The sequence below is a fragment of the Seriola dumerili genome, unplaced genomic scaffold (assembly GCF_002260705.1).
Source record: "Seriola dumerili isolate Sdu_G_001 unplaced genomic scaffold, Sdu_1.0 BDQW01000193.1, whole genome shotgun sequence".
NCBI lineage: Eukaryota > Metazoa > Chordata > Actinopteri > Carangiformes > Carangidae > Seriola > Seriola dumerili.
The window spans coordinates 580,702-602,973 of NW_019174448.1; the positions used below are offsets into that span (position 1 = coordinate 580,702).

General features: G+C 44.1%; 1 protein-coding gene across 1 annotated transcript in view; it reads right to left on the minus strand.

The window, feature by feature from the left end:
- Nucleotides 1-256: 256 nt before the first annotated feature.
- Nucleotides 257-22,272, minus strand: part of antxr2 (anthrax toxin receptor 2) — a 78,791-nt gene continuing 56,775 nt past the window's right edge. The window contains exon 17 of the mRNA XM_022753762.1: nt 257-752. Coding sequence (XP_022609483.1) covers nt 714-752 — 39 coding nt within the window. The 3' untranslated portion in view covers nt 257-713. The remainder of the gene's footprint in view (nt 753-22,272) is intronic.

The following is a 22,272-nucleotide window of genomic DNA, read 5'->3' on the forward strand; positions in this document are numbered from 1 at the left end:
AACTAAAGGGCAAAGTCTTGATGCCTTCCAATACCTTGGGGCATCCTGTCTACAATTTGTCATGCGTGTGCACTTCTCAGTGTTAAAATGACAAGATAAGCCAGTCAGAGGGCAGCCGCCAGGCATCCAGCTCTGCTGAAGTTGGAGAGGATTCGCGATGAGACATTGCTTCTGCACTTGTGAGGCCCACTGGGATTATTCCGACTTCCACGCCAAAGGCAAACGGCCCCCATTTTTCCTCCATGTTTTTTTTTTTTTTTCCCTTTAGATAGCTTCCGTCTGTGTCCGTGAAATTTGGTTTTTCACAGAAGGCACAATATGGTCAGAATATGTTAAGTCTTTGGTGAGCACGGAAAGCTAACTGAGTCTGAGCGCTGAGGTCTGGGGCGCCCGAGCTTCTGCTTTTACTTCCCTTATTAAAAAAAAACAAACAAAAAAAAAAAAAAAGAGGGGGAGGGACTCGGTTGAAGGAAAAGGTAGTAAATAAGTTAATATTAACATCTCACCCTGTGTGCCTCAAAGGTCTGCAAGCAGAGAACCAGAGGAGAAACTTTATGCACCGAGTGAAGCGGCGTGAACAGATAGTGGTTTTAGCTGCAGGATTACTCATCTACAAAAAAAAACAAACGAAAAAAAAAACCTGAAATTCTTCTCTTCTCGTCTCGTCCACAGCGATCAGCACATGTTGGTTTTCACACAGTAGTCCTTCTCTTCTACTGATGCTGCACACGGTTGAAATTAATACACCGACCCTGAGAACGACACAGAGGAGAGAGAGACGTTAAAAACTTTCATCATGAACATCAACCTCGTGTTCGACTGCAGTTTGTATTTTTAATGAACATTTTTCCCTGTGATCTAATTTTCTACTGTTATTATTACTTTTACTATTCAACTATTATTTTATACTTGACTCTTTGATAACAGTTATTTCTGTTCAAATATTTAAAAAAAGAAAAAAAAAGAAATAAAGATAAAATTAAAAAACTGAAACAAACTGAAGGAGATAATATTATATGACACATATAAAACAAATAAAAAAAAACAAACAAGATAAATTCATTCAGTAGAAAATTATTTCTCAGCTTGGATCAAACAAAGAAGCATCAACTGGTGAACCAGCAGCAGCGTCTCTGCTCCCTCTCCACCTTTCTGACAAAAACATTTCAGCAAAGTCTTCCTGTGCACGTCTGATACCCAACGTGCATCTGTGTGTGTGTGTGTGTGTGTGTGTGTGTGTGTGTGTGTGTGTGTTTGGGTGTCGAAGCAGCTGTCTGAGCCTCTCAGCACAGCAGCAGCCTGTTCACCAACAGTAGGCCGACTGGCACCAAGAGGGAGCTCTCGCACAGCGAATCCCCAGCAGCCAGCCGGCCTCCAACCTCACGCTCGCACACAGCTCTGCCTCTCTCTCTCTCTCTCTCTCTCTCTGTGTGTGTGTGTGTGTGTGTTTACATGTGCTCACTCTGTGTTTCTGAAACATCATACAGGTAGTTAGTTGGCGAGTCTAAGGAGCAGAGAGCAGCTACAGTTCAGCGAACAGGGACTACACCTCCATGTGTGAGGGCAGCAGCAGCAGGAGCAGCAGGAGCAGCAGGAGGACAGGTTCACCCAAATCATGACAGAAAAACCTCACACACATTTCCTCACTTGCTCCAAGTCATATCGGTCTGATGTAATGAAAGTGAATAGGAACTCAAAGGAGTGGAAAACTGCTCAGCAGCAACATGTTTTCCCACAATGCCTCTGCTCTGACCGGGACTTCACACAAACGTCCTCCGGGGGGTGAGAGGGAAACCGCAGAATCATGGGTAAATACTCCAAAACATGATCCTCCAACTGGTTTCGAACCCGGGACCTTCTGGCTCTGAGCCGCAACGCAGGTTCAACAGTTAAAGGAACCGCGTTAACTCGGCCACGTAGACGTATGACAGAAGTTCCACCCGGCGTTTTGCAGGTGCACGTGACAAACACGGGGAAAGCATCTCTGTGGCTGCGCTCTGCCAGAGAGGAGATGATGGCTCATCCTCGTATCCAAAATTATTTCCATCCAAAGTCCCAGTGAAACTGAAATAAATAACTCTCAATGGGTCGATTTCCACAGCTGAGCACACAAAAAACTAAAAAAATAAATAAAACCTACGTGCTGTCGTTACTCGGCCTGTCCTCTCCACACACACACACACACACACACAGAATGAACTTTTTAATGAACTAAAACTCAAAACAGTCAAACGTCCCAATCGTCTGGTTTCTGTGGATTCCCACTGTGATTAGTTTCTTATTGTCCAGGCCTGATCTCTGAGGAGCATTTACTACACTTGGGTTGTCAAAGTAACGATACAGACCTTGATGCAATAAAAAGGAACGTTTAGCTTCATCATCATCATCATCATCGTCATCATCATCACATCCCAGGACGTGTTCGCCCAACAGGGGACTTCACATGAACACTGTGTTCACTGTGTTTGTAGCTGTTAGCCGCTCTGAGTCGACTACTCAGCTGCTGTGTTGAGTCGTTGTGATCGTTTTATTGATTGGTCATTCTGTGTGTGTTTGTTTTGTGTTTTTTTTTTGTTTGGCAGGAAGTGAGTGTTCTGGCAGTGGTTGGGAAACGCTTCTGGAAAATAAGAGTGACAGTTCTCGACTCACAACGATATTCACAGATAGTGCTGCAGCTTTTAAATCCTTCTGCTTAACTACATTCGTGCGCAGAGGGAAAATCAGACTCGTCAATTGATCTGATGATTGTGTCAACCGATCAAGCAGAACAAGCTGGTGGAAAACCAGAAATTCAGATTAGAATTTTCAGATGTGGGAGGAGAAATTTGTGGCTGAAAAGTTCTGAATTAGCACAGAATTTGATTCGAGGAGCTGAACTGAATTAGCATTAAAACGTGCACAACAAAAGCACATTCTCGCACGTACAGGCCTCACACCGTCCAGGTGGCGGCTTCCCACGGAGGCCGCCACACGTCGGCCCGGGCCGGTGAGCTGCCCGAGCTGAACGCAGGAACTCAGCAGCCGGTTCCTCTGGTGCCGCAGCTCTTACAGTATCTGCACTACAGTCTGGCTCGGGAGCAGGAGTGTGCACGGGCCGACTGTGACGAGGGCTTTAGACAAGCTGGAGAATCTTCCATTTCTCATTATTTGGCAGGGCTGGTGGTTGTTTGGTGGAGGAGTGGGGGCTTCTCTCCATTTCTGCATGGTAAGCCCCTCGACGTGTACCCTCTGCAACTAATCTCACACAGTCAACAAATAAGGCACATCAGATGCTGTTTTGGCCGCGGCCATCAGAGCGGCTAAGTTCAGTGGATTTTGCAGGTTTTACGGCACGGTGGAGGGATGTGTGGGGGGTGGGGGGGGTGGGGGCGGGGGCTCGACGAGGGGGAAGGAGCGCTCTCTGCAGCGGCAGAATGGCGGGGCGAAGCAAGGGGGATCTGGTGCGAGGGCGAAGCAGGTGCAGCACAATACGGTCAAACCCATTCCAGCTCCCCTGTTCCCCGGATGAGCCGGGCCTGACTTGGCAGGGAGCGCCACCTTGTAACTGGGCCATGTTGGAGAGACGGAGGCCCACCTGTGCCACCCGGAGCGGCGGAACAATAGTCTGAATATGTCAGCATGGAATGTCAGTGAAATCTCATCAGACAGACGTGAGCGTGACTGCGGATAGACGGGCGGATGAGTCAGGTGGCGAGATGGAGAGGTGAAGAGACAAGGGGAGGGGTGGGGGCGCGCGGGCGGGTGACGTGCGGCGGTCCAGACAGAGAGAGAGAGGCATCAACCTCCAAATGAAGACTTTGATTAATAAGGTTCATTACAGACACTCCATCGGTTTTCTATGGAAATAAACGTAAATATATCGACACAATCCGCCGCTCACACGCCTGAGAGGCGCAGCACGCGTATCCAATGTGGATAATTACTTTAAAATCTGTTCGTCATTACGATTCATGATTCATATTGTAATCTATAAAATATCAAGAAATAACAACAAATTTTAATTATTTACTAATTTTCTGTCAATCCATCAATCAAATCAGAAAATTAGTACGAAGAACTTGAAAACGGGATTCTCGCCGCGTTCACTTCCAAAAATCGTGTTCTGCAGATTTAGTGAAAAAAAGGCTGCGCAGTCGCTTTAAACTGAGGGAGCGTTTGGTGTGAGCACGTGAAGTGATCACTTTGGTGGCGCTGAGTGCTCCTTCCCTCTCGGAGTCGTGTCTTAAGGTCGGTGTTAGCCGGGGCCCCTCGCCGCGTGTTGACAGGAGCTGCAGAGGTCCACGTTTGCCCAGTGACAACATGTTTGTCACTTGGACTGTTGGCTTGTAACTTGCGGCAGAGCTCCAGGAGGGAAGTGGAGAGTGTGTGTGTGTGTGTGTGTGTGTGTGTGTGTGTGTGTGTGTGTGTGTGTGTGTTTGTTTGTTATCTCTCGCAGTGCTCGCACCCTAAACTGAACAACTGGTTACTATCTGGCTCCCAAACTTTAATACACTTTTTTTATACTCTGCATTTTGGGGAATGTCACAAGGGATGTTCAATTGTCTTCTTCTTCTGTATTTTATTTTGAAGTGTTGATCCATAAGAAGATATATTTGTGGTTTTAAGAACCAAAAACCATCTCAGTGTAGTTTTACATCTCCTCTCTCAGGCTTCTCTCTGGAGCTCTAGTAACAACAGGTCAGTGAGCCAATCAGAAGAAAGAGAAGCTCTGAGCCTCTGAGCTTCTCCTCTGATTGGCTGACTGTTTTCAGAGTGATCAAATAAAAATAAAGAAGATTTCAGGTAAAAAACAAGAGCGGTGAATGCTTTGTTGTGACATCACAAAGTTCAGGAAGTCCTGACGACTCGTTTTGAGGCTCAGTTTTTAATTACAGGCTGTGCACATGTTGTTCGTAGTTTGCACACTTTGATACTTTCACAGTATTAATATAGAACCTGGACCTGCTTTATAATCAAACAACACATGGACATCTACCTTTACACAACATGGAACCTTTAAGTCATGAAGGGACTTGGAAAAAGACGGCTCGAGTCAACAAAAGGTGGAGAGGTTGTGTAAACTCGTCTCACAACCGCAGCATGTGCCGGCCGACGCTGTGCACACTGCAAGCACTTCCAAAGGCAACTACACTCACACAGCTGGTTGCACCTGCAAAAACAATCATTCACTTATTCAAGAAATTACAAGAACAATGACTCGATTATTATTGACATGGATCCCAAACTGTCAGTCCAGCCTCAACATCACAACACCGACACGTTCAGAAAAGTCGTAGGTCACAGTGTTGGCTGCTGGGAGCTGAGTCAAACCCAGTCGTCCATATTCTCTTGACTTTCCTGTCGCTGATTTATTCAATAATCGAGCAGATGTCGATCATTTATCAGTTAAACAAAAGTACAATTTAAAAAGAAGTTGCCATGTGCTCGCAGCTTCGCGACGCCTGCTCGGAACAAGTTTCAATTGAATCTCCACGACGATTTTTTCGAGAGACAAATAACAGAGAATAAACACAGCTGATGACGAGTTCGCTCCCTTCCAAATGTTTGTACTGGCTCGTCGTATTAATCGATTGTATAGTTTGTCACATTTACAATATCGAGGACATAAAAACAACAACAACGAAAAAAAAAAAAAAAAAAAGATGCACGAAAAGAAGCGTCTATTTAGGTTACAGAACGAATCTCCCATCTGGACTGTAGTGTGAAAACACTTGCAAGCATGAGAATTGTAATCCAGTTGCAAGATGCTTATTTTGCAGTGATAAGCTTCGGGCTTTGAAAGATTTTATCACCAGAACAGACACTTTTATTTTTTTTTTCCCTCCCCACATTAGAGCTTTGCAGCTATACAGTAGCTTAGTTAATCTGAGGCTTAGTTAATCCAACAGCGACAGGACAGGACCACCGCAACACTCCTCACATTATTCCAACGCTCGTCTGTTGTTCTGACAAAATGTTAATAAGTGTTCACACACATGCTGTCACGCGTCTTACACTTTGTGCCACGCACGGCGATGCGTGTGTGTGTGTTCTTGCTGCTCCGGCTCTACCTGGGCAGGTGTGAGCTGGGGGAGTTACTTCAGGGTGTTGCACAGATACTCTTAACCTTTTTACCTTTAAAAACATTTTAAAGGGCCGACTCTTCTGGGGATGTGTTCATTTCCTTCACTTATTGCCATGAACTCAGAGGTAACCTTAACCTTTAAGTGATTCCTTAAGTGTGAGACCAAGATAAGGAAAACTTAAGGGGTGTTTTGTGCAACTGTTTTTATTGTCAGGAAACCTCGACTCAAACTTTAAGGCAAATCTTCACTTAAGGTGTTTTGTGGAACCGGCCCCCAGCTGCTCTCCAGGTTTAAACTGCTCAGCTGTGGACGAAGGGGAGGCCCGGACTTCACACCCAGCCAAGGATGTAGTTAAAGTGCTTTTACTGATTAGGGCGTATCTCAGTTTAGCTCTGATTTGATTCGTTTCACTTGAAACTAACACTTGAGATAATTTAAACTTCAAAAGAAACTGCTGCATGTTTGGGATAGAGGAGGAAAACGAGCAACTTCCCGGAGAAGAGTAAAGGAATAACTGAACTTTAGTCTGTGGAGGAATGAAGGAGAGAAGCTGCCACCACTTTATATCCTGTCTGTCTCCTGACTGTATAGACGATCGATTAAAGGCAAACGTTTGGAGCCGGAGCTGGTGGTTTGATCTGATCCGTGTTGGTGAAATCCACCAGGAAAGTGCGAAGCGTTCCTTTATCGAACCCGCGGTCCTCGTCCCTCGTCCCTGGCGGAGCGGCCGAGTTAAAAAACACAACTCCACAACGCGGTGTCGTCCTCCCCGTCGAGGCCCTGCCTGTCGAGCCTCAGCCACCAGACATGTGTTCTGCTTCACTCCGTGTTCTCTGCCACATATTGAACAAATTAAAAGTTCAAGTTGGACGGAGAAGCACAGCTGCACGGGGACAGAGGAGAGAGCCAGGGTGTGAGCAATCCTCCCTCCATGAGGCTGCTGGCCCTCTTCCTCGCAGCCCCTCGTCCACACACACACACACACACACACACACACAGAACGCACACACACTACTGCCCACACAGCGCTGCCATCTGGCCTGCTGGGAAATCAGAGCCACCTGAGACTCGGCCAAATACATGATGCTTGCTGACAACTCAGGCATTTCTTCTCATTGTAAAGAGATGAATAAAGATTATACAGGCACATAAGGTACATGGGAGGACAACATTAAAAAAAACAAAACAAACAAAACTCCTCACACTACTGTGAAGTTTAGCACATATCCTTGAAGATGATGGAGAAGAAGTTGAAATAGAAGACACCCATGTCGTAAATGCCTCCACATTTACATATGAACGAGGCCACATGGCGAGGAAGCATTTATAGCTATGTAGGTAAAGTATGTGGACACCTGGACGTTAAAACACATGCATGATTTCTGAACACCTTGTTCCAGACCTGCTGCTGTAAACGGCCTCTACTCCTCTGTGAAGGGCCTGGTGCACAGTCTGTGGTCCACTCCCAACTAAGAAACCCTTGTGGTTATGGACCTGGACAAACGACAACTGTTGCCACAGAGCTGGGAGACGACTATTGTCTGAAACGTCACTGAAACCAGAGGACCTCGTGCAAACGAGGAGAACACAACAGCGACCGTTCACATACTTTCTCGTGTTACCTGAAGTCGCTACTGTTGTTCGGACCCCAACTGCGTAAGACTGTCCACATACTTTTGGACATATAATGTGTTTTATGAAACCTTGCTGCGCTCTGTGCAGCATTTTCTGTCTCAAACGGACTCTAGGTGGCGTTGCTGTTCGGGGTTCTTCGATGTTATTGATAGTCAGATCATCCCGTCTTCACCCTGTCAAATTGCCTATAGGTGATATGATTGACTATTATTTGTAATAGTACAAATAATAGTAATAATAATGATAATAAGTTAAATATATTTAAGTGAAAAAAAAGCCAAATATCGTCTTGACGTCGTCCACTGGAAAAACTGTCGTTGCTGTAAATCCTGTAAATGTTGGTGGAAAGGGCAACGACACAAAAAACCGCACTCAAATAAAAGAAACTGGTCAATTACAGTAAAAGGTAAACAAGCAGTTGCTGCTACAGACACAGTCAGTCTGACGCTCAGCCGTACATGTGTCCAAAAGGTGAACTAAACTTTCCTGAACAAGTTATTGAACTCCCAGCAACATCACTATTGTGATATTCCATATTACTCAAGCCTAATGAAACAACTACACTGCTTCCAATGGCGAGCGTCAGTGTGAATAAAGTGGCGGATGATGGGTAAAGCTACTTGACTGACCCCGAGAGCAGAGAGGGTGCGAGCGACAGCTTGCAGTAAAAAGATAAGCTAGCGGGCGGCAGCATATGGTCTGCAGACTGTCAGAGAATCACTGGCTCCTGCAGACAAGGAGGATCTTTTACTGACAGAGAGAAGAGAGAGACGGACGGTGAAGAGAAAAGGCCTGGTCGTTTAGTCTGAACCATCGCGCCACTGTTAGCTTAGCATTTCTGCTTTTCTCTTTTTTGTTGTTGCTGAAGTTAGACAGATACAACTTCCTGTTTACTTATAAAGCGTTTGTCGACCGGTACCTGTTCGCCCGTGCAGCCCCGTCGTTGTGCGTGATCCTGCCAGCTAAACGTGTGAAATGCAAACCACGGCACAGCTTCTGACTCTGCATCAGCTGCCTGTTGTAGCAGGGATAAGTGGTGTCTCCTGAAGCTTGAACACGGATGCCACAGTACTGTAGGTGCAGCTGTTTCCTGCCTGGGCCTCCTGCTTGCTCCCGCCACCCCACCACCCCCTCTCCTGTACCCCCACCCTCTCTGGTTTTGTCAGAGTAAGCGCACATCATTGGCAGCTAAAAGCTCTGGGCACCGTCCCTCTGGTTGTTCCAGAGAAATGCCAATCGTTTTGGCGTCGACGGGGCGCTCACAGACGGTGCAGGAAGGCACAGATGGCACTAATGGACGCGCAGAATCCAACCGAGGGACCGGGACAGAGCCACACCGGAGCGCCGTCCAAATAACTGTAGTGTGAATGTACTGTATGGCCAACGCGCCGCTCTGCTCTAGCGGGGCCGATGCCACGGCAATGCGGCATAAAGAATTTAAAATGATAAAATAATCATAAGAGAGGGAGATCGTGGGAGGATCGGCGTGGAGCGGTGCCAAGGAGGATCAGACAGAGGAGAGATTGTTCTTGGGCTGATATGTGCTGAAGTGATTTAGACAGGCGTCCTCCAAGTCAGCCCACTCCAGTCAGACAACTGGGTTTACAGCTAATGAACTGAGATACTCAGTCTGTAAAGGAAGAGCCAGTCTCATAGGCCGCACCTTCTCCTGGTACAATGACGCTTTTGTACAACGCGTACAAGCCAGCTGATAGCCCGTTTCATGACCCGCCAGGCGACAGATATTTTTTTATCACCCAAATCTTTCCCTCCATTTCCCACGTGATGCCCACATGCTGCAGATTGGAACATTTGTTGTGCAATGCATTCACAAAAACACTCCTGTCTCTTTTTTAGCTAGTAGTGCTAAACAGATGCTTGTAGGAAGAACTAGTCACAGCTTTTGGCGGAGCCGAGAGGCCGCTGAAAACCTGTTCGGAGCTGCGTGTTCTTTTGATGAAAAGTTTCGGTACTTCTGAAGGGTCGCGGCACCTTAAGTTTGAGCCTTTTTTCGCAGCCTTCTGTGTGGTTTCTAAAAATGAACGCGGGCATTCAAAGCCGAGTGGAAAAGCAGAAAGGTGGGCAGATTGGAATGGGAAAATCGTAGCGTGACATTTGAGAATTCTGCAAGAGCAGTATTATATAGATAAAAAAAAAAAAAAAAGTTTCTCAGGCGCTGCTTGGCAACAGAAAAACTATGAAAAACGCTCCACAATGCATCACGGAACAACTCCAACATTACAAAGATGAAACAAGGAAGACACTGAGATGAAGCAGCTGTATTGCACCACCACCGCGCAGCTGTTGAGTGTCAGATCTGCAGGAACATGTGCAACCCTTCTGAGCGAGCACTGTGAACGTAACACCACAGATAAAGAGGAGGGCCGTTTGTTAATTTTTCCTCTGGGTGCCACAGTGTATCAGCGTCCGCAAAGAGCCACCGGGCTCATCTGTACTTTTAAATCAGGCGTCGTCGTCGCCGCCGCCGCCACAGACCGCCCTCCCACAGAGAGAGAGAGAGAGAGAGAGAGAGAGAGAGAGAGAGAGAGAGAGAGCCCAGGAGAGACGCCACGAACGCTCAGAACGAACCACAAACCAAAAACATAAGCTCACATCACGTCTCCAGGTCGCGGCCCCATCAACAAGCATCTTTAAGTAAAGTGAGTGCAATATTTGCCCCGTTAATACGTCACCAACACATTTGTTTCTCTTGTTTTTATGTTACAAGGAATGAACCTCCACGCTGCTCGTAACCTCGGGGGGTTTTTTTTAGATGCTTAAAACGGCCTCTGATGATTCAAATATGGATCAACAGCATCCGTGAAGCTGGATGAAGCAAACTTAAAATAGAAGAAGAAGAAGGATTGTCGACATCGACACTGGAATATCAGCTTCTCATATGAGCGGCAAAAGAAAATCGACATATATGTAAAAACATATGAAGAAAATCAAGTGAAGAAAACTAAAAATGCACTAGAAATTTTGTCTTCAGAGAAAAATCCACTTCAGCTTTTTACTAATTTTAAATTTATTCTTCAGTAAAATGGAGCCACTGGTTTTCTCTCACCACTGCAACCAGGATTTAATTATAGTTTACATAATTAATACATTGTTTTGGTAAGAGGACCTTTTATATGAGCAGCTTCTGTCTGCACCTTCAGACAACCAGTCAGATTTTTATTTATTTTTTCTAGTTTAAGTGTTAAAGATATAAATATGCTAAATATCCATTTGGGCTAAACTTTGTCGCCTTAAATTAATCTGTCAATATTTTAAAAACACAGATGATTCAATCTTCACAAACCTATTTGTAAACAAAGGTCTTAAGATGACTCATTAGCTGCAATGTGCTTTACTTTGATGCCAGTCGTGTTTTTTTGTCAGAGCGAGGAGATATGTTTTCATTTTGGAATGAAACTCTTTGATTGGCCTCAATTTTTTTTTTGGAAAGTGTCCCTTCAATGTGTGTAAATGTGCATGTGTGTGTGTGTGTGTGTGTGTTACTACTCCTGTTCCCTGCGTGGTTCCCCCTCTTCCCCCTCCACCAGCGGCATGCTGGACAGGGTCACATGCGATCTGCTCTGAGCAGGAGATGCAGGCCATGCGACAGGGAAGGGCCAATAATTGGAGTGAGCTGTCAAGACGGGGCGGTGTGTTTGTGTACGTGTGTGTGTGTGTGTGTGTGTGTGTGTGTGTGTTGTGCACGTGCCAGGGCGGCTCCTCTCCTACAGGGTGGCACATATTAAAGTCCCTGATGAGGCTAATGCAGGAGGAAATGGTTTTGGCACGGCGCCCGGCTGAGAGGTGAAAGGGAAGGCGGGTCTTGGGTCGACCACGACCTGAACTGAATCTGGAGCAAGAGCGAGAATAAGAAAAGAAAAAAAAAAAAGGAGGAGGAGGAGTTGGTTTATTTATGTGTGTGATTCTGATTTCTTAAGTTTTTTAATTGTTCAACTGAGTTTGATTTTCAATTATTATTCAGATTTTTATTTTATTTTTTTACAATTCTGTAAAAAAAAAAAAAAAAAAAATTCAGTTTCCCAAATCTAAAAATGCAACATCTCGTATTTGTATTATTACTGAATCATTGATCCTTCAGACGCAATTAGCCAGAGAGAGATCACAGCCCCTCGTTTCTCTTTTAAGAGTTAATCAACAAATTAAAGACGCAGATTTGCAGCTAATGACGCGCCGACGTGAACTGCCAGAAAACATGCGCCGCTTTCCCGCCGTTGACATGATTAACTACAATCACACAAAAAGGTAAAACAAAAGCATTAATGGGGAATTGTGTCTAATCAAAGGCACAGAGGAGATAATTGCGTTGCGGGCTGATGAATTAGTTATTTATTATTAGTTTCTCTGGCAATTTTCAGTTTTGATTTTATTCTTGCCAGTGCGTGAACATCTGTAGCTGCCTTATCAGAGTTTGGCTCCGACAGACAGAGAAGTTAAGTCATTTTAAAACATTTTAATCAGTTAGTTAGCCTCATTTTGGATATTTATGGTTTTATTCTTTGTTATTTTTGAATTCTGATAATCAGGAAAAGCACCTGTCCATTCTTATTCTGCCATAAACTGATGTTTCTTTTCATTTCTGACGTGAAATATAAGTGAAATCAGTGTGAAAGATCTTGAAAATTACATACTGTCTGAACTATATCTATATTGTGAAAATATTTCAGCTTAAAAATTTGCATAATTCCTTAATTATATTAAGTGTTTTGACCCACAACATGATAATACCTTTGTCTCTTGTCTAAAAAAAAAAAAAAAAAGCACAAAGTTTAAATAAAGTTTAAAAATATTAACTGTCTTGTTGTTGCTGTATTTTCCGGAGGTGTTCTGCTTATTTAGCAGAGCTCACGGCTGATTTACACCAAAGCTTCTGGGATCATAACTCACCACCAAAATCTGTCTTCATGTTCAAAGTTAAATCTGATTTTACAGCAAAAACTCCAGCTTTAAATCTCCAGCGGAGAAAAGTTGTTATTTACGAGGCTGTAAACTAACAGGGTGGAAATACGAGCGAGCGAGCGAGCGAGCGGCGGAGGCCTGCGACAGCGACAGCGGGTGGAAAAGCTCGGTGATAAAGCATCTTGTTAGCTCTACTGAGGAAAATATGCTTATCAAGCCGCATGTTAATACAAGCAGTAAATAACGTGATCATCGGCCAGCGATGCTGGAAATATAACAGCGTGAAGGAGCCTGAAGCTACGCTGACTACAGGGAGCTACAGGGAGGCGTTTATGTGCCTTTTTTATCAGCACTGTGAGAACTGGGCTAATGTGACCTGAGCATGAAGTCATGAGCGCTGATACACACACTGGCTGGACCAACAACAGGCCTTTTACCACACACACACACACACACACACACACACATAAAACCTCACACATCTGTGTGTAGGCGGCAAAACATGATTAAAGAACCAATGAAACATGATAAATCAACGCACGAGACAAAGCGGAAACAGACATTTAAGTCTTTAGATTTTCTCTAGACGTCGGCTGCTGCATTCTGAGGCGGGAAAACTGTTAACGTTCAGGTGTGATGCTGTGAGGTGAAGCTGGATTGACTGGGCAGTAATCAAATGTTATTGTTTATCATCTTTCAGCAGAACCACATGAAGATGATATAATCTGCCTGTGGTTCAATCACACGTGTGACTTGCGTGTGTCTGCTTTACGTCTTCTCCTTGCACAGACGTGCACATCCTTGATTCAATAACCTTATTAATACCTCAAGAGAGCGTCCTGTGACTACTCAGCCATGTTTCCCATGATGCATGAGGTAAAGGAAACCTGCAGGACACCATATGTGAGATTTCACTGTACTGTTGTTTCAAGTAATTGCGCAGATACATGTTGGCCAATAACTGTCTGCGTAGACGTATCTGGCTCTTCGGCTGCTATGATCCACCACATTCATTGTCACTTTGCTATTTGGAGCTTTGTTAGTCAACGCACACACACACACACACACACACACACACACAAAAAAAAAAATGGAGAAGGTGAAAGAAATCAACAGGCCGCTGCTACAGTTTTTTGATTGAAATAACTCGACTCTCGCTCTCTTCCGTCACCGGTCATTTACTCATCGTTTCCTGCTCAGCGCGTCGTCCACTAACCCTGACGCACCGCACCTCCCGCGTCCTCGGCTTATGGAGCCTTTCTCACTTCAGCTGCTGAGTCACCTTTGGGGTGAGAGCGTGCCCGTGACCTTTATCACGTCATCATCATCTCTTACATTCTGCAGGCACGAGCGTCGCAACGAGGAAACCAGGTAAACGCTCTTTTCCTCGTCGGCGGCTTGAAAGCGTCTCAAAAGTGCATTTTTTTAATTCCCATCATTCCTCCATAGTTTGTTTTCAAATGCATCCGACACGCAGGGACGGATATGAAGCTGTGCGACTGCAGGAACTGTATGTCTCATTTCCAAGAACCATCTAACAACATCTGTCCTGTTTCTCTTCAACATACACAGCTCTTGCAATCTGAAGGCAAACAGATATCAGAGGGACTTGTTTCTTGAGACTAAAAACCTTCATAGGAACTTCACTTACAGTCTGACTGCAGGGTGAAAATGATGTGTGCTTAAATTGCAAAAACAACTGGAAAACAAAGAAAAGGACTCTGAGATTGTTTGGAGATTTATTCCTCTAAATCCCTTCACTTCTTCCCAGCTTCTTTGTTCATGCTTTGAGACAAATCTGTGTTGCGTTACACTCATTTTAAAAATCAGGGAGTGTACCTTGAGGAAAAGCCACAGGGTGCCACCCTTAGCCGAGGTCATGGAGTTCGGCTGCACCTCAATCAATCTGGATAATAACAACCGCTGTGTTCCTCTGTGGTGCATCTGCTTTTTTTTTTTTAAAAAAAAAGGCTGCACTTGGCGAAGATTGTGACAAAATGACAGTGAACTTGAGTCAACTCTGGTTGACCTGGGAGTTGGTAGAAGAATGGGGGGGGTGGGGGGGTTGTGGGTGGGAGCCTTGATTTGCAGAATGAGGAATCGTCGCACAGCACGCTCAAACCTTCCCCCCAGGGCCCGGCAGTGAAATTAACAAGTTTGGCAGGCCGGCGGTCGCTGAGTGTTGCCTTGTGAGGGGAGGGCGGGCACTGCCTCTTTGTCTCAATGGAGACAAATCTTGGGCAGACTGTTTGTTTGGGAAAGGGGTGTGAACAGTAGACGAGTCCATCAAATCAATTAGAGTCTAACGCAGAGACGGCCTGGCTTGGCCTGGGCTGAAGGAGCTTGGCCCGATCTTTTGTGAGGGGTTATGTGAGTCAGAGTGTTGCCACAGCCAACAGTCATGACTCGTGTACCCACAACACCAAGTATGAGCAGAGGGAGGAGGGATGAAAAGCTTGCATATGGCCAGAGCCAGTGTGTCACATTTGGGCTACAGTTCACATTGGGCTCAGACGCTCACACCAATGAACTCGTGTGAAGATCGAGCGAGCTGCTGCTCCGCCGTCGTGTTTGAGGCTGAGATTTACCAGCTTAGGGGCGGCGGGTAGAAAACTGCACTGCATGTACACACTGACATCCGCTGTTCAAGTCCCACTGCACACATTTATCCTCCAGTTCATCCTTAACTAATACTGCAGGCACTGTTTCCTTATATTGTAAAAGAAAAATTCAAACTAATTAGCACACTGAGAAAAACTTGGATGAATGTTGGATAAATACATTAATATATACGTTATAAATTTACACACATATATAAGTAAGTATACAAGTTGCTGTGCCTGCTAACAACGTATTTCTATGAAAATATAAAAGCTTTCTGTTTGTATCTCCTCGTGTGAAGCTTCATTCTTCACTCACATCTTTCTGCACCACTCACAGAAGATCTTGTGTTACTACTTCCTGTCCGTCAACATTCAAGCTTGGGTCTCGTCCAGATCGGCGTCAGCTCAACGCATCAAACTCACCGCCATGTGATTTTTCTCAGGTGATGAAAAGTCTTTCTCACTTTGACTTCCTGGTTTCGAATAAATGCAAATGAGTCAGTTTCTCACTTTTCCGACGCGTCTTCGTGGAATCGACAGAAGAACGTTGCTGCACTGCTCCTGGCAGATCGCCGCCTCCCATGGGCCTCGCTGGATGTCAGTGTGCAGATGTACACACGCTAACTACAAGGCATTGTGATTGGTACAAGGTGAGGTTTATAGAACAGATTTTCTCTTTCAAACAAACTTCCAGGCGAGCTTGAGAAAAAAGATGCATGGGTGCAGCCCAACCGGACATGTGACATAATGTTGCAACAATTAAGTGAAATATTACCGAAATTTTATGGAAAGTTTTTCAATAACAGGTAGAACATGTCACAAAATATCGTTATAAATGAAGCATATTGGTGCTACAGAGATGTCGCGGCCGAAAAATCATATTCTGCAGACGTAAAGGAAACAAAAATCACATCACCGTCACTTTCATATTTAGTTTTCCAGTGAAAATGCAAAGCAAAAAAATCACCATTTCCTCAGTCCAGCACAGGTGCACCTCAACTGGTTTTGTGATGCTAACAGCGCTAACGCTAGAGATCACAGGAACACAGGTTGTTTTAGGCATCAATAAACCACTAATGCTGTAGTTTTTCTTGTGACTGCAAAAGACAAAATAAATATATATAACAACAACAAAACAAAAACAGTTTTGATGATATTGTTATAATCACTTATCAGGTATCAAATGCTGAACACCTGCTGGTTTCACAATTTGGGAAATTGACATTTTTGTTGTTGTTTATGAGAGTTAACGATTCTGCGTCTAATGATTTATCAATCAGTCTCAAAATGTCCAGCTGTCGACTTCCACACGTGAGAGAGAAGTTCGTGATGCTGCAGTGACTCTGATCGCGCTGTTGAGTCGAGCAGGTCAACACTCGTTTCCACTCGTGGCCCCCCGCCGCTGCCATGAGCAGAAATCTGAGCGCGATCTGCATTATGTTAATTTATTTGCATATGCTGGAGACTACAGACATCCACAGTTGCCCGGGGCCTCATCTCAAACACTCAGTATTAAGTGTAATTATTCAGCAGCGTGGAGCAGCTCCGTTCTCTATTACACGGTATTAAAAAGGCTAATATCACTGCTGTTTTCCTAACGGCGAGGTTGGTGGCCATGTAATTTCCTTACAGCATGCATACTGCGAGTCTCAGAGGATATTTTCACCAGGAGGAACCACATATGATGTTGCGCCCGAGACATTTTTCGTTTGCAAGTTTCCAAGTTTTTTGGGGGAGTCAAGCTGTACTGTTGTTGTACATGCATGCTAATCAGCGGCATGTCAAAATTATTTCAATTGAAGAAAAACAACAACAACAACTAAAAAAAAAGGAAACGCCAGCTGTCATGTTTTATGCATTAGCTTTTCACTTCCATTCCTCTTTCACGTCTCTGCTGGAAGATGCAGCTTGACTCGCGCTTCAGCTTTTATATATTTTACAGCGTGCAGGTTTCATACGTTCACCGCACATGCTCAGACCTCCACACACACACACACACACACACACACACACACACACACACACACACAGTCCATACAGTGACGGCGGAGCATGACACCGATGAAGCATCTGTTCGGATGCCAGCTTAATGTCATCTTTATCTATTTGAAACAATTATGGCAAAACAAATGCTTTTCTCTCCAAAAAAGTATACCTTAAAAAATAGAATAAAACTAACAACACAGAGTGACAACAGGTGTGTCTCACATCTGAACGTTTGCAACAGGAAACAGACTCACACTGACAACAAGTGTCTCTGTTCACGAGCACAAACTCACTCAACACCTACAAATCGCCATACGGCACGGCGATTTCACTTTCATCTGACTTTACAGATGTGGTGTCACACCTGGACGGGACACATTTTTTTATTGTTCTGATATTTTACAGATGAAATTATCAAATAAAATTATCAAAATAAAAGATAAAAAAAAAAAAAAACTAGTCAGCAGATTTAACTGATGAGGACAACATCTGCAACATGTTGGACAATACTGAAACATCTAATAAGAACATGTCATTGATATCGTGGTGGTGTAGCGTCACACCTGGACTACACTCGTGACTCTTCTAATGTTGCAAAAACACAGGGACAAACACGAGCTCCAAATTAATATGCGAAGTACGTTGAAACTTGTTAACACCCGTGGCAGCACGATACTTGCGCTTCAGTACCGACAACAAAAACACTTTCTATGAAATGCTTTGTCAGGTCACCACTGTGTATTTCCTGATTCAAGTCATAACTTTGCCAAGTTTCTATCTTATATCAGCTAAAATATATAAATATATAAATGTTAATATTCCTAAAAAGGGAAGTAAATATGTTTTTTCACACGTTTACTTTGCAATATATATATATATATATATATATATATATATATTCTTTTTGCAACTTCTTTGACAAATTTACTTAAAATCAAGGATTTGAATAATGAAGAATTCATATCACAAAACCTTCTTAGATTCCACTGAATATCAATCTATAATTAATATTGAATTATCATGCGGCCACAGGGATGATCTTACATCATGTGAGCAGTGGACAGCAGGACTATCAGATACACTGGATGAGAAAACGCACTTATCAGTGTAAGTGCAGGACAGCAACTCTCACGTACTCGATCTGTCTAATTGACTCAAATATTCTGCCCTGAAATCCCAGAGGCCTCTGGAGCAAACGCTGCACGCACACACACACACACACACACACACATGCAAGCGTCTCACACACACACACACACACACACACACACAGAGGCCCCCTGTCCCCTCCGCTCTCTCCTCCCTAGCCCCGGCTTCATTAGCAGCGGTTTGCATCATCCCCGGTGAAAACGTCACATGTCATCAGTGACTCCATTCTTTATCACTTCCTGCGGTATAGACAGTGTAACCTTCAGAAACCTGCTGCCCACAGTTTTACGTCTTAATTAGGAGCACTGTCAGAGGCGCCCAGCGCCCCTCGTCCCGATGTGAACGGACAGAGAGGGATGGAGACGGAGAGGGAGTGTGAAAGACGCAGAGGAGGACAAAGTCACACACACTGAGGCAGCAGACAAAGGCCGAGAGAGAGAGAGAGAGAGGGAGAAGGGAGGAAAAGATGTACAGTGGAGGAGAGAGAGGCAGGAGGGGGGAGGAGGGGGAGTTGATGGCGTGGAATAAACCAGATGAGGGAAAGTGGGTGAAGTATTTTGGGTAAAGCTAAAGTTTTGTGGCGTGAGACGGGCGCAAATGTTGAAATGTTTTCATACTGGTGCCGAGTTTTGGTCGGAAAATGACGAAAATGAACGAACACTTTCTGCTTCCCAAAAAATGTTGTTGAAATAATGAATCTAAAGATAAATCTGTTTAAAATTGACACAAATTTGATTTAAATCAGGAAATATCTGATCAAAGAATAAGCGAAACTAATCTGAATAAGTTTCAGTACTGAACAGTTTTTCATATTCAGTGCTACAAACTAAAAAACTATTCGATTTCACTCCCAGTCCTATATACGTACAAGAGGTTTATACAAAATCTTCTGGAACATTTAAAAGCCAAATTTAAAAACCCTTTTTGCTTCAGATTCACAAGCAGTAAAAGTCTATGAACCTGAAGTTTCTCCTGAAGTTTAAAAAAGTGTCGATCAAACCACTCTTTATTTTAAAAACCATTATCCCCGTCTAAATAAAGTGTGATTAACAAACCTTTTGCTTCCTGTGACTAAAACCTAATTTTTGAAATAAGGGAGAATAAATAAAAACCACATCTGGAGCCGCTTCAAAACTTCAAAAAAAAGAAGAAGATATTTTCATGCAGCCTCCATACAGAGAGGGAAGAAGAGGAGGAAGAGGAGGAAGAGGACTTTCAGTGGAAGACGAGCAGAAGAGAGTGGAAATTGTGTTGGCTACTTGCTCGGCGAGAAAAAGAGTGAAAATCCGGCTTAGCGGCGAAAACACTGGAGATGCTTGTGTCCTCAGTTTGGGGACAGCTGACGGGTTAACACTATTAAGACTGCAGAGAACACAGGACTGAATGTGCATCTGTGCTCCCAAACAGTGTGATTGAACGCCGCTTTCGAGGCATTCACTCTGAGACACAGATACATAGACAGACGGACCGCGGAGAAGCAAAGGGACGACGCAGGAACACAGATTCTTCTTGTTTTCTTTCTTTTCTTTTCTTTTCTTGTTACTCCACTTCCATGACAGCTTTGTCTTTCTGGGAGTTCAGCAGCTTTATATTTTTATCTGATGAAGGTTTTATCAATCGCAGGACGCTCCGGTTTAATTCACCTATGTTTCTGTGGTGGCTCCAACTAACACCAACATAAATAAACAACAAACAATAAAAAAGGAAAAAACCCGGCGGAGCTGCTCTGGCGAGCTGCTGAACAGCCATGAAAAAAGCCATTACAGCACTTAAGCATTAATTAAATCTGTATCATCATTACTCAGTATAATTGAAGGTGAGACAACCTATCAATTGTAAAAGATCACACTGTCATTAAGGTTAATAAGCTGTTTTATAAACTATCGTCATTAACATCAGATACATCTATTATAATGATAAATGACATATTGATAAAATAGGCGGTAAAATTGTCCCGAGCGGCGTCCGGCGGCGTGCGGACGAGGTGAGACAAATGAGCCACGGTGAAAAAGAGTCGCTCAAAAGTCTGAGTACTGGATTCTGCAGGAAGAGCCTTAAAAACACTGTGGATATTTCATGAGGTGGGACACAGAGAGAGAGAGAGAGAGAGAGAGAGAGATGACAACAACATCTGGAAGCCCTTCAAGAATGTTCTCAATTAGCCGCTGCGCCGTTTTTGCCAGCTATTGTCACATCTGCAATCTTTTCTCTCAATCAATTATGAAACGCTGTAATTTATTCATGGGATACTCGGGCTCCAGTTGTGAGAACGTTATGAAGGATTCAACCTCCGGACTGTCGGAGGGAAAACGCAAACATTCAGCAGAATCCTTAAAGAAGACATCTGCTCAAATCACCAGATGTAAAAGAGAGAAAGAGAGAACAGACTCGTTCTAACTGTGACCGCATTTCCAAAACATCTGTATAAAGTGTCTGATTTTTGAGCTTCTTCTCAGCCACAGGAAGTTACAAGAAAAACACTGCGGTGCGTTTTTTATTAACGTAAAAAACATTCACACCTGCTACCGACCGAGACGAGACAAAACCAGGCCTGAAGGACGCGTCGCTCTCTGAGGTTTCTTCTTCACTCAACACGAGCAGCAGCAGCAGCAGCACAAAAAAAAAAATTAATTAGTGTCAAATACAAATTGAAACGTCTTTAAATCGCTGTTGAGCCTACAGTTTGGGATGAAAGAGCTCATGCTTAAGCTCATTAGTGTAATTAAGCTCATGTTAAAAAAAAAAATGGCAGCAGCCTGGCAGTGAAAGAGTTAACGAGGTGGAGCCAGTAATTGGACGAGGAGTGACCCTTTAATAGCGACTGACGGGGAGGGGGGGGGGGGGGGGGGGGGGGGGGGCGCTGCTAATTCGCTTAAATGGTCACTAGAGGCCGAAAGTTTAGAAACAATTAGCATCTTGTGGTGTTTAAAAAAAAGAAAGAAAAAGAAAGATAATGTCTCTTGTCTCTTGCTTTGCTTTTATTTCAACTGTCTAATTTATAATTAATCGCCCTTCATGAAGGCGGGTGGAGCTGCTGCACCTGTCTCCACTCTGACACACCTCTTTGTACAAAGTTTGTTTTTATGGGGTCAATTTTATGCCTTTACGTGATAGAGACGAGACCGACAGGAAATGCAGAGGGAGAGTAGAGGAAAGGTCGGGAGGTCAACCAGGGACTTGGCTGCTCGGGACCCATGAGCCCCTGTGGTGCTCGCCCTAACCAGCCGGCCGCCGGGTCGCCCAGTGGTAGCTGTTGTATCGGGCTTCAACAGTTACAGCGAGGTGTACCTGATAACTTGGAAACTGCATGCTGAGACAATTAGCTGATTAATCTATAAACTGAGTGACAGGAAATTAATCTGCAACAATTTTGATAATTACTTAATCGCTTTAAGCTAAAAAAAAATAAATAAAAAAATGCATAAAAGTCATCAGTTCCCGCTCCTCAAATGTGAATATATTCTGGTTTTCTGAATCTAATATGATAATAAACTGTATATCTGTGTGTTTGTTGGATGGTTGAGTTACCACATGGCTGCAAGCCAAGCCTGGGTGACAACTGTATAACTGTTCACTGACTAACAGTGGAATCACATTGTTTTGAGTTTAGCGCTGCAGTTTTCAATCAGAGAATCAGTCGAGACAGGAAATCCAGGGAGAGAGAGTTAGAGGGAACGATGGGCCCATGAGCTCGTGTGGTGGGTCGCCCCAATGCAAAAGTTTAATAATGCTGCACATACAGGATATTTGCCAGATCTTCTGCAACCTGACGAAAACTGTTCCGGTTCTGAAGCATTTAAAACGTGAGTGACCTGCAGGAGTCTGAACATCCACCGGCTTCAGCGGAGCAACAGGACGACAGCGCCGTATTTTTTTTAGCTTAAAGGCGGATTAAGATATGCAAATATTGTTGGCAG